General features: G+C 39.5%; 1 protein-coding gene across 1 annotated transcript in view; it reads right to left on the reverse strand.

Annotated features, from left to right (window-relative positions):
- Positions 1–13,588, reverse strand: part of LOC133961268 (inactive N-acetylated-alpha-linked acidic dipeptidase-like protein 2) — a 376,914-nt gene that overhangs the window by 284,162 nt on the left and 79,164 nt on the right. The window contains exon 4 of the mRNA XM_062396349.1: positions 13,337–13,498. Within this exon, the coding sequence (XP_062252333.1) occupies positions 13,337–13,498 (162 nt within the window). The remainder of the gene's footprint in view (positions 1–13,336; positions 13,499–13,588) is intronic.

Here is a 13,588-nt window from a genome sequence, read left to right on the forward strand (position 1 = left end):
TCCAGCTTTGTACTCTGAGTGGAAGGAAAGTTCTGGTTTAATACATTTATGATCTTTTACTCAGTGTGAGCACCATTTTTTTTCAGTCGAGGTGAGATGGTGCTAACCTACTAAAACGATCTGGGAATAAACTGCTAAAACTAAGTTTAATTGCAAAATTGTAATTTGTGCCACTAACAGGTTCAAACTTGAACTGATGTGCATGGGTTAAAAATGGCAACCGTCGGCAGAGGGAGTCCAAACGGCGTAGAGTACTGAAGGTACTGCACACTAGTCTGCAGCAAATGTTGTAGAGCCACAGTACCAAGGACCAACTTTTGGCACATGCTTGACCAATCATGAGTAATTTTCAGCAGTCAATTTAATCCTATCTTAAAAAAGCATAAAAAAAAAATAAAAAAAATAACTGGAAACAAATACACATGGACATTTGTCAGTCTGATAAGAAATACCTGCATAACAAAAATATATATATAAAATGCACTTTTACTTTTTTAGTCTGTGTCCCATCCAAGAACATGAGGCAGGGTTTGAGCCTACACAGCACCCAGCCACCAAGGTGATGTCAATCTTACTGTCTGGTGTTCAGCACTGAGCAATCTAACCAGATGTTCCACTGACAAAGTGTAAAGAGATTCCTTCAGAGGGTTGAGGAGAAAGCTGGAAAGGTGTGTGTCTTGAGTTTCTGAACTTTAGGAGCAACACTAATGGTGAAGGAAGTCACTGTGGTCCCTGAAGGAGGCAAAGCATTGGGATAATTGGTGTCTGCAATAAGACTTGTCAGCTCACAAAGCTGAGCCAGCTCGAGCTCCAGGGCCTCAGGCTCTTAACTCTGACTCTTATAGTTTGTGCCAATTCGTTTAGTCCAACATGAGCTATGGATGACTGAGCCTCTTCTCACAGCAGCAGAATGCAGCAGAACAGGAAACATAAACAGGGTAACCTGCACTGGGAACACAGCTATAATGTGGCCGTCACAGTGCTATTATGACAAGATGATAAGAACATTTTAAACAGCTTACAAGTGATTGGCTCAAGGTGAGTTATTCAGGGTGTGATTGGACGAAAATGGGAGAAGCTTGTGGAGTTTCCTGACTGAACTTCCACTAAGCTTAATTTCTGACAAAGTAGCTGCTCAAAGCGTGTTTGCTTAAATATTAAATTCCACTCTTGGTCACCATGGTATCCAAGGAGTTTCAGCCAAAAATCGTAATATACTGTGTTCATGGCGGTCTCTTGCCCAAGCTGAAATTTGAACCAATACAAAGGCCCTCAAGGAAGTACATCTAAACTCCTGCAGCCTGGGAAGTAACAACTGTCCAGGGAAATCCAAAACTAAATCAACAAAGATAAAGTTTGAAATTCTGTAGTTTGATCTGTGTATAAAGGGCATGGCAAAACCAGATAGACTGAAATTAAAAAAGATGATCCTTGTGAGGATGCATTGCACCTCAATGTTATAACCAAGAGTCCTTTGTATACAACTCCATTGCTCTTAGTCTTGCAAAGTCAGTGTTGGCCTTTAAATCTTTTCTTAAGACATGCTTTTATTTTCGGAAATTTTTATCGTGCTTTGCTGCGGTTTTATGTGTTGTTCTTTTATGATATCATCTCATGCTTTTATCTTCATCTTCATCTTCATCTTGTTCTTTTATCATTTTGCTTCTGTTTTGCATTGTAAAGCAGTTTTTTTTTTCACTGCCACAAAGATATTTATTTCTACCTTCATTGATGACTTTTCCATCAAGTGCAGTATGATTCTTAACTTCAGTGATGAGTGCAAGACACTTCCACTAATGGCGACGGCCTTTCTACCAGGAGCAGCAATGCTTCAATCTGTAGCTTGGACAAGTTAGCTCCAGACGATGATGACATATCAGCCTGTGGGGGAGACATCTCTCAAGACTCCAAACAACAAGTGATGATGTGTCTGCTTGCATGACGTGACAACTCACAATACTTCCAACATGCTGTGATAAAATGGTAAATCAAGACAGACATGCAGTAAAGTATCAGCTTCATTCCTCTACTTACAACCTCATTTGACTTTTTTCATATTGTGAACCCACATGACTTAAATATTTGATTCTCGGAATGTTTTCCTCAGGGTCTTGATTTCATACAAATGAGAAACACCCACAGTTCAGTTGATTTGCAAGAAAGAGAAAACACATCAATAAACGACAGTAAATGTACAACAAATACTCCCTGACTGACCATCATGTTTATGCGTGGGCTGTAATGGTGCTTCCACTAGCAAGGGGTGACGGCAACTTTGAATGCAGCAATGAAATGTCCACAAGGCGCAGTGATGTGTCAAAGCATACCAATGAGGTTTCCTATCCAGAGGAAGATGTTTCTCGTCCATCACATTCCCATCGAAAAGGCAGGTTGTGTGAGGTAACACATGTTCCGAATGAATTGGGATACAAAGGGTGGACAGGGTCAGAGATGTTTAGAACCTCAAGTACCCTGTGGATTTGACTTTTGTACATGATTAAGCGGTGATGAGTGGATTGAAGTTGATTCTGCTGTAACACTGATGCACATGACTTCAGAGAAAAAAAAAAGTAAAGAGAAAATGAAAACAAGTAAAGAGGTTTCTTTGTTTCTCTGAGTAAAAAGGGTTACCATAACAGTCCCTCTCGTATGATGTAAACCAACATTGGATATTCAGTCAAACCAGAAAGTTGCTGTAAACATAAAAACATATGGGGCATATCCCTGGTAGCCGCTGTGCTGTAACCACAAATTTTGGATTGCGTTTTTGCATAATGAAGCTCAGCCTCGACTGAGCAGTACACATGCATTGTCAGCAAAAAACCCATCAACACTCTCCCCTGGTCACTTATTTATTCCTGCTGCTGCTGCAGCTCCCTCTTTCTTCTCTACTAATTCCAGCGTACACAAGCCACAGTTTTCATTATGCAGATGCTAGTCTTTGCATTAAATTTTGACCAACACTTGTTGCCCTTAGATTAATTGTTTACTGTATCTTAGTCCACTGTTTCATCTGTGTCTCACTCATCGAGAAAAGGCAGAGATGAGAGTTTATTTGTTCTGCAAAAGGCAAAACGTTTTTTGTTTACTTGCAGCTTATATGGTGCAAGTGAACAGCCAACAAAGATGATGCAATTGTGTAAATAAATTGCCAAGATTTGAATTTACATTTTTGCTTCCTTACAAATGCTGCTTGTATTGCTTTAGCCGTGTTTAGACACGTAACCTGTTTCTCATAATCAGATAAAAAGTTGATTAAGTCTAGTTCGATACATTGGACAGCTGCTCCACGCTGCACACAGGAAAATGCACTTAACTCTTCAGTTTCTCCTGAGGACGTGTAGGTTTAAACGCAAATGTCTGTGTGAAAGCCTTCTGAGCTCCTGCAGTTTTCCTCTGCCGGTTCCCCGGTATAAGGTCTGCAGAAACTCCGGGGGAGACGATGTGAGATAATGCAACAGAGGCGAAAATGAAAAAGAAAAGAAACTAAATATCTCAGGTTGAAAAAGCGGTGTCACACAAGACACCGACAAACATGTCAGAGAGCTTGGGGTGGTAATGCCCGGTCCCTTTGTCAATGTGATGCAAACACATGATCTCTGCAGCAGAATTAAAACATTGAGTCCTGCCTCTGTCTGCTGCACAACCCATCACCTGAATCCTGTTGAGGATGTGTTGCTGTTGTGAATTTAAATCGGATTAAGACTATAAGGTTGCTTGTTTCTCAACTGCACATGTTGAAATGACTGCAGTGACTTTGTTAGTGAAATTACACTTCAGTGTTAGTTCAGCTGTTAATATCTCAGTTGTGAATAATCACACTAGGACAAAACAGGATGTAAGTGTGAGGCTGAGAAAGACAGATGCATCAACACCTGGGCAGAACACATCATAAGCAACCTACGGAGGCGATTTAGGCTGTTGGATTGATATCTGTCTTGCACTTCTTGATCTGAAATGCAAGAGATAGTTGAACAATTATTAATCATTAGTTTTGGTTCTTGTGTTTTCGAAAAAAAAGCAAAGTCCAAATCACTCACTTCCACCTTTATGAACATAAGGATTTCCTATTGTGATGCTGATCTCTATGACAGGACCATGACCACTGAGCAAACTCCACCCATCAGTGAAACCTAGGCTTTTTACAGACCTGAAATGACGTGTCATTTTTTGCTGAAACAGGTCAGAAGTATTTGGTTAGAAGCCATTTGGTTTGACAAAAAGAAGAAAAAAAAAGTTCTACAGTGAGCTTTACCCTGAAAACATGAGGCGGTTGAGGCATAAGGCAATAAAGCAATGGCTAGAAAGAAAGTTACCTGAAAACTTTGTATCTAAAAAGTTCTATCATATACTTTATTATGGCTGTCACCACTTCTGAATCCTGCTAGTGCAAACACTGACAGTCTGCATTGCCATGGCCTACAATGCTCTCTCTCTCTCTTTATTTGTATTCACTTCCCGGACCCAGCTCACCCTTTCCATCTCCATCTGTTTCTTGCGTTCCCCTGTCCGTGTACTCCCCTGACACACACACAATCATCCTTTCATATCAGCGAGAAATTATTTTCATGAGAATAAAATATACCCTGTCAACATTCTACAACCAAACACTGGGACATTGCACATTAGAATAATTTAAATGTAACTGCTGCAAATTGCATAATATCTCAGTTCAGATGCTGTCTCACTTATTATGCCGTGTTTGTATTCATCTATTCTGCAGCATCTTGCCATATTCACAGTCTGATGTTATTGGAAACGCCAAATACAATGTTATTGCCAGTGGTGTTGTTTTGACAGCGGCTGACTCTCGAACTGGCACCGCACACACAGACAAGACGCAGGCATAGAGATGCAGCTGTATGCAAGTCTGCACGCTGCACAGACATCATGTGAGCCAGGTTAACAGGAAAGCTGCGACAGCCAATTAATGTAACTGTGTTCAAATAAAGGGATGCTGGTTGTCAAGTTATTTAACCTGAGTGCTCAAATGTTACCAATCACATTACAAGTACAGAGTCATTGTCGATGTCGTGTCAGTGTCATTTTCTGAGTTTAATTGCCTAGTAGAAGAGTCTGTGCACTGTTCATTAACAAGTGCAGCGTCAAAAGCCAGTCATTTTAAATGAAGCCGTTAATGTGGGAGAAAAAGAAGACAGCATCATATTTGTAAATATATATTAATAAAAGTACTCAGAATCGGGTGATGAAAATTGTTTAAACGAGATCCAGCCCAACTCACTGACATTTGGACAGACAAGGAAATGAGGATGTGGGTGGTGTTGAGGAGAGCGTAACAAAAGATGACATTGAGATATGTTATGACAAATATTAGGAGCCAATGTTTTTAGAGCCTGATGCATGCAAAGGACAAAGAGTCAGAGAACCTCGACCTCTGCAGACTTAATTTTGTCATCCAACACTCCAGCCAGAATAAAAAATCCCTGATCCATCAGTGATTTCTCTGATTAATCGTGCAATGCTCGGATAAACTGTCAATAGCAATTTGTAACAAGAACAAAGTGGACTCTTGAAATGTTCTGTTGTATCAGTTGTTGCGTTGTCTGCTTGATGAATGGCTTACAAGATCAAATGATTACTGAAACATTATTAATGTACTGATAATTGACAAATCAATTGAATAGCCATTTCAGTGCTAACTGCCATTTATGGCGATCTCAGTTTCTGATGTGCTATTCTCTTGAAAAGATAGAAAAGAAAAGAAGGAAAATATTTGAATATCTTCTTTCACAAAGACATATCTAGGATCATATTTATTTTTGTAATACATTTATGAGATGTATGTACTATTCTATGTTTGTTCTCTTTAGAACATGAGGAAGTAAACCAAAGGTTTGACCTTGCACGCCTAAACTCCTGAACTTTAACAAACAAAAACAGCAATTAATCAACCAGAGCCAGAGATATTATTTTTATTTCATGCACCCAAACAGAGAGCTTTACACCCCATAATTTTTTTTTTCTCTTCAAATTTACAGTTTGCAGCGCCAGTGGATGTTGACTCATATTACATCACTTGAAGTCATCAAACGTCACCAGCTCCCGCTAGTGTTTTTTTTTTAAATCCACATTGAATCAAGACCTGTAGAGGAATTTTATCAAATCGCAGTAGCTGCTCTTTAATTGACCCAAACTTATCTGGATGATTTATATGACCTGCAGAAGTGAGTCAACACTGTAAGACATGTGCAGTGTAATTTATTGTAAACACACTTATATAGGTGCGTCTTAATGTGTTCAACATATTGTTGAGGCTGTGTTCGTGAGAGGCTTATTCAACTCGGAGGCAGTGTAAAAGGAAGTATGCTGTTGCTATGGTTACATACAGTTCCACATACGTGGTAGTAATGACTGGAGCTGTAGTTGAAGAATCTTGATTTAAAATTATAAAGGAAATTTGGAGAATTATGGTCTTTCCCTTTTTAGTTTAGTGACCTTGAAATCATCTGTACTATTTGATACTTTATTGTATCCTATAAGGGCTCATGTTTATCCATCAATGGATGTCTGATGTAGAAAAAAGCTCATGCAATCATGAAAATAAAGAAGTCAGTACAACCTAATCAGCTGATTTCAGTGATTAAAAGAGCTTTGATGCGAAGTCTGTAATCAGTAAAGTGAACTGCAGTTAGGAGAGACTGTATGGAAACCTGTAGATGGATTATAGCTCAGAAACACGTGTACACCTACAGAGGTTGCTATTCACAAAGCTCCTCATCGAGACTGAGATGCTATAAATACTTTATGTTACATCCTCTCTCTGACCGGTGTCCATGACCACAGTGAGAAATGTTTCCAATGTTCTTTCTGTTTTTTTGTTCCTGTACTGGAGAGCTGTCAGCCACCCACATCTAAGGCTACATCCTCACTCCTAAGTTTGCACATGAAAACGCATCAGCTCTGCTAAGCCTGATGTCCACACTACCTGGGACTTTTAGAACCCTTTAAAAGGAGAAGTTTAGAAATGTAGCTGTCCCAGTTTGAGTTTGAAAACTCCGGGGCAGCTTTTTAGTCTGGGCGGGCAGAAACAGGGATGTGTGGAAGCGATGATGTAGACACTCATAACCACTTGCTGATTGGGTCTTTTCAGTCACGATGTAGCCTTCGCTGATTCAGGTTTTTGTCAGATCACCCCCTTCCAGAAGAGGAATTACCCTTGGCTACAGTGTGCAAAGCAACACGGATAATCAATTACAGGGATTGTTGACCCAGGTGTCTTTACTAACAGCTGTTGTGCAGTTAATTCTGCATTCTAGAAAGAAACACCCACATAGGAGTTGCCATTTTGCAATCCCTTTTTCTCATTTGTAGCACAGCCCTTTCTCCAGCTAACAACCGAATGCTGTGTGCACCAGCAAACACATGCCAAGTGTACATGAGGTCACTTGATTCAAATTTTCATTTCTTCAATTCCTTTCCCCCTTTCCAAGGACTGGTAACATAATCTGGGCTTACTTATTATACTAGGCTAAGCAAGACTGTGTATTTGAAAATTTATGTGTGGAGATATTGTGGTTAAAATTTGAATGAAAAGTTAATGTTAGCTAGGCGCTTCACAGATTTTCTCTCTTTGACTCTTTGATTCTCTGATTAACATTTACACAGACACACGCATATCTCCACACCTAGTTATCTCCTCCCCCACTTCAGAAGAAAAAGGGGGGGGGGGGCTGCTATCTTTAGGTGGTCAGCTACCATTTTGAAAGCATGTTGAGGAAGGTGTGAACTTTGGCCATTTTGAGAATATCCTGGTTTACATAGACACACACTCACATCTTAGTTTAGTTAGTGCATTTGTTAGTAATTACTAACTTATGTTTTTATACTTTATTTTATTCATAATAAATGTTTTTCTTTCACAAATGTTCTTTCATTAATGTTGCATAAGTGAATTTTGCCAACCTCTACACTGTCAAGAGCTCCGTAACCTTCACTGTTCATTATATAATCTTGAACAGTAAATATTGAGATTTATAATCAAACTATATCTAAATGAGACTGATCTTAATCAATAAATTGGCTATCTTTTCCCTTCCTTTGAAGGGTGGTGCCCCGAGGTAACTTTACCAATTAAAGTTATGATTTAATGTTTTATATTTGATTTTGATAACCACATTTATTGAATGCCTAAAGGCACACTGTTGTATGGTATCACTTTTAAAGCATTATTGCAATACATCTTTGTATTGTGTTTGATACGTGGTTAACGTACGTTAACCTGGGCTTAAATCCTGAGTTGTCTGAGGAAAATAGCTCAACCTCGGTGATTAGTGCCTAAAGTGGCTGCACCTTCATAAAACCTCCTGAAACCTATACCGAGACATGGCTCAGTAAAGTCATCTCACCAAGCACTCCTCCATTCAGCCTACTTTCAGCTGTTTGCTCTTTAAACAATTTTTTAAGGGGAGTTCAGCTTCCTTGAAAAAAAAACATACATAAAACCTTCAACTCACTTGAAAGTGTTTGAAATGTCAGAACAAATTAGACTTTGTTTACTGGATAAAGTCAACTAGCAGCATAATGAGCTGGGAAGTAAACACTGAAGTGGAACGAGCATTTCAGACTCTGAGGCTGTATTTAGTTATATCTTCTCAGACCAACCTGTGTTGGACATAATCCGGTTTTCTGAAATCACAGGTTATTTACTGTCTCTCTCAGGAGGACTCAGTTCACACATCAAGGTCAGAGGGGGATTCACCAAGTCCTCTATTCATTTCTGTTACAGGATACACACTCTTTTGCAGTAACCATGGAATCAAAGGTTGAGATAGGAGGCCGAATACATATCAACTGTAGGAAGGTACAAAATATCTCTCCAAAGATGCACTCATCGATTGTGAAGTCAACCGCCCGTGTTTCAGGTCAGTCATGATTGGAAGTGAAGAGACCGCTGGTACTCGTCTAAATGTGATAAACAAGCACAAAGTTAACAAGTAAGTAAACAATAGCTCTAACAAACATTTACCTCAGTGATCAAATTGACTGTTCAAATGAGGTATGCATCTGCATACGTCTTCATCTAAAAAATGAGCGGTCAGGGAACACAGCTGCGCGGCAACAAGACTCCAACCATAACAAGATAGTGATCCATGGTGCTTGTTGTTCTGAAGCCAGCGCAGCAAGATCCATATCAGCCAGATAAAAAGCCATATCAGCTAGATAGAGATTTGTCATTGTGAGAAGTCGTCCAGCCAGAATCAGTCACAATTACAGCCCAGGGGTCTGATGAGCAGCATCAAAAGTATTCCAACCCCACCAAAAAAGATCCCAACTACTTGGTAAAAACCTGGTAAGATTGAAGTATTTTGAAATATGTGTGGGCCGGGCTGTATTCAGGGAAAAAAACATATAAACTAAGATGCACTCCACTACAGCTGTAACAGTGAATTAATTATTAAAGCACAATTAGCAGGAGAAATAGGTATTAGACAGGATAACATACTAACAGTGGGAAACCTGTTAGTATTAGCATCTTCCAGGGATTTGAACTTAATCCAGTTTCTCTCAAAGTAGCTTGCATACTCATCCCCCTCTTTGAAGTGTAAATTCAAGAAGTATCAGCTGCAAAAAGTTTCTACAGTGCCAAGTTTAAAAAATAAAATAAAAGAACTAAGTTTTGACTTGGCATTGTGTGACGGTGCGCACGGCGACCGTCACGGCAGCAATACACTGCCCCGTTTACACAAGTTATTATTACCAATGTGAAATGTTTGTGACGGTGCGCACGGCGACCGTCACGGCATTAGTGCACTGCCCGTTTACATGAACCATTATTCGGTTAACTTTGTGTTGCATGTCTTGTCCATTTACCGTGTTTGTTTAACTCATCCATTTTCATATAAACCTCCGTGCATAATCCAAAAGCTTACTTCCATCATTACACCGCTACAGTTTAAATACCTTTTTTACCCGTCAGTTTTCTGTTAAAATCATCACACCATTCAAAGTCTTGTATTATAAATGTTCCGTTTATTTAGTTTTAAATCTTACATTATTCAATTATACACAGCATACGTTTTACCGTGGTTCCGCGTCGCATCTCTGTTCGTTTGTGTTGAAAGCGAGCGGACCGCGACACGGAAGTAAATAGGAGTTCAACTTCCGGGTTAGCCGGAAGTGAACCAGCGGACTATTTTATTTTGTAAAGGCGGTATATTATTAATTGGCTATGCCTTCATGGAGCAATGGTATGAGAGATATGTTGTAAAAGTGTTTTCCAGTCATAAAGATTTTTTGAGCTAAGCTGTTAAAGCTTTGGGGATTTTTACCTGTGACGCCCCTGTGTTTGATTTTATGTTGGATTGTTCCAACTGTGGGGGCGAGGTTAGATCACATATAAGCCTGTGGGTTCAGTCTGTAGAGGAGGCAGCTAAGGTAAGGACGTAAGTCTGAGAGCTCCCCTGGGAAGTGTTATGCTGAGAAGTATATTGATATTTGTATTGTATTGGGCCCACGTGCCGCTTTATTTTCTTATTTGCAAGTGTTTATTTTTTCTTGCTTTTTTTTTTTATTAATTATATAATTCCTAGTTAATTCTGCCTTGTCGGCCTTAATATGGGACAATAAATAATCCAATTTTTACATCTTCATCGCTGAGTCTTCCTGAGAGTTCTTTTTTCCACCACGCTCAAGCCACTCATTTACATCCCACCTTCAACACATTGTATTAAGGGATGGAAAAACATACTGTAGGTCCTTTGTTTGAGGAATAAAAAAGTATATATAATATAAACTCATTAACAAAGATTATCTATCTGTGCCATGGACTCTGTTCTGAACAATACATGTGTTGATTGTTATTCCCTGAATAAAAGCTAGACAGCAGCAGACATAACAATCACTTAATGCCGGAAAATGGTAGACAACTATACAGCAATTAATTCACACCGAGATATTTCCTCTGTCTAGACATGCAAAGTTGTTCAAATGTGCTCCCCCTCCGCCATCACCTCCTTACTCTTCCCGTTTCTCTGAGGTCTGTCTCCGTCTTGACAGCTCCTTCCACGTGTCGTTCACTTCGCCTCTGTCTCGCTTTTACTTCTCGTCTGCCAGACTCAACACCCAGTTGCTCAGGCAGCCTTATTTGTCAATTACCTCTGCCTGATACAGTGAGCAACGAGGGGAAAGTGAGTGGGTGTGGAACGTTGTTCGTGCAATGAGTCAAACCATTTGCTGCCTTGCTCCTGTGAATGATTACGTCTTAAAAATCTCCTACTTGAAATATATTACTGAGTTTTCAACCTGGAATGAAATGAAACTGTCTGGTGATGAGCTTAGAAAGTAAATGTCTTTCAAACATATATTCTGGAGTCAAACCAAACAAACTTACACATTCATCTACCTTTCAAAGCAGATGAGGATACAGCCACAGTGAAGACTTTCTGTTAAATTCTGCTGACGAATGCTCAACATCAAGCTGAAGCCATTTTGTTTGTCTTACAGAGACGAACAGCGAGAGCACCATGAGAGGACATTTATCTCCTAATTCCAGTGTGTATGTCTGTACTGTGAACTGTCTATCTTATTGGCTTCCACACATGGCATTTGTGTATTGATGAGGGCCCATGATGCTTCCTGATATTATTAGAATACTCTGCTAATAGGATACTTTGCTGTATGTGAGTATTTGTTAAGACCTCTCTGTTGGTTTGTTAAAACATTTTATCATTTCTTTCTTGTCAAAGAAAAAGTGAACCACACCACAGGTTTGATAGTGCTAGAAATCAAGATCTTAGTTTACATATTTCCCACATAGCCCTCCACATAGTTCCTCTAGATTATTAGTAAAAAGCTCACATATCCATTTCTTAACTGAACATACAGTGTTTTATACCACTTTTATCGCAGAAAGCAAACAATATGTGTACACATGGCCACAACCATGACCTGGCCAATCGTTTGACTGGACCCTTCTGTGGATACTAGCCTCTAATGAGGTAATTAAATCCTCTGTATTGTGAAAAATGTGGCTTATTGTTCAGTGTAGGTCAACTACAGGCCACCATAGTACAAGGGCACAACATAATGCAGGGCTTTGTTGCTACAGTTTACACAGGTCTGACACAGTGCTGACAGAGGGCACGGATAAGTAAATCATAACAAATGATATATTAATTAACTGAGGATTAGTAGCTGGTGAAAATAACCATTTAATATCATTAGTATCTCTCTCTGTGTCATCAATCATCTGACACAAACACTCTATTATCCTCACAGATGGCAGAGATTCAGCGTGTGTGGGTCTTGTGTGATTATAGATGGGTGTGTGAGGTGGTGGTGGGTGGTGTTTCTGGCACCCTGAAATGTAAATGTGAGAAAATAAATAATGAAGAGCGGCGAAAAAAACAGAGAGAAACCATGGTGATATGATTGTCTCAGTTCAGTGGCAAAGCCAGTTATCTCACAAAGACACATACACCCCAGCATCCCATGATCCTTTGGCTTGGAGAAGGCAGCGTTCAGGTTGATAGAGGTTTGTATCATTGTAAAAAAAATAAAAATAAAGATGTGCCACCTGGTATATAGCCTTTATCTCTTGTTTCCATTCTTTCCCTTTTTTATATCAGTCTTCCCCTCTATCTTTATCCTTGGATAAAAATAGATCAGCACCTGGCTATAAGAAAACAGGTCACACTTGATAATGGTTATATTGAATCTTTGGCTATCAAATTATAATATGTTTGCCTCATACCTCTCTCTCCTCTGAACAACAGCTGAACATCTTCTTGAAATCTCCTGACATTTTGTATTTCTATATTGTTCTTTTCATGCCTGTGTCAGTAGTGTTCACCTGGCCGATTTTCTCCATATCACGTTCCCCACAAAAATGCGACAAGTAAACACCTCCTGGCTGTTGCTATGTTGTCCACTTACCAGAGGGTCAGAGGTTCAATCCCAGTCTCCCCCATTTCTAACCCTAACCCTAACCCTGCCTATCTGTCGGAATTTAACTCCAAATATCCCCTCAAGGCTTTGCCGCCAGTGTGTGAGATAGAGAGAGAGTGATGCATATAGATGCCCTATAATAACGTGTGTATGGGTGAACGGCAAAAATTACCTTTCTAAGAGAAATATACATAAGCGGCCCTCAATTCTTACAAAAATTATCCATATGAGCATTAGGGTATGATTTAAAAAATGTAAAACATAAGTGGTTGTTTGTTGTAAGTAGTAGATGTGTACATATAAAAAATAAATGATGTGTAAATGTCTATGGAAATTGTCTAGAAATTAAGGTAATGGCAGTTTGAAGTAAAAATGTTAAATCCATCCTTGTGTTTCAATTGAAAAACTTGATTGAGAATTGAGAACTTACTTCTGAAGAGCATCTATCTTTTCGGCTGTGATTCGTTTAAGCAGCTCCTCCAGCAAGTCCGAGCTATCGAACTGGGGCACAGGACGTTTCACGCTTTGCGTGTGAGTGAACCAGCCAATGAGGAGACCCAGGACAAAAAGCCCCACTGCAGCCAGGAAGTACCTGGAAGATAATGTGGGAGTCAGTTATAGTTTATTATAGTTTATTATTACTCACTGTTTCAGGTACTTTAAAGGTAAGATGGCGCTTGTG

The sequence above is a fragment of the Platichthys flesus genome, chromosome 9 (genome assembly GCF_949316205.1).
Source record: "Platichthys flesus chromosome 9, fPlaFle2.1, whole genome shotgun sequence".
In the NCBI taxonomy this organism is placed as follows: domain Eukaryota; kingdom Metazoa; phylum Chordata; class Actinopteri; order Pleuronectiformes; family Pleuronectidae; genus Platichthys; species Platichthys flesus.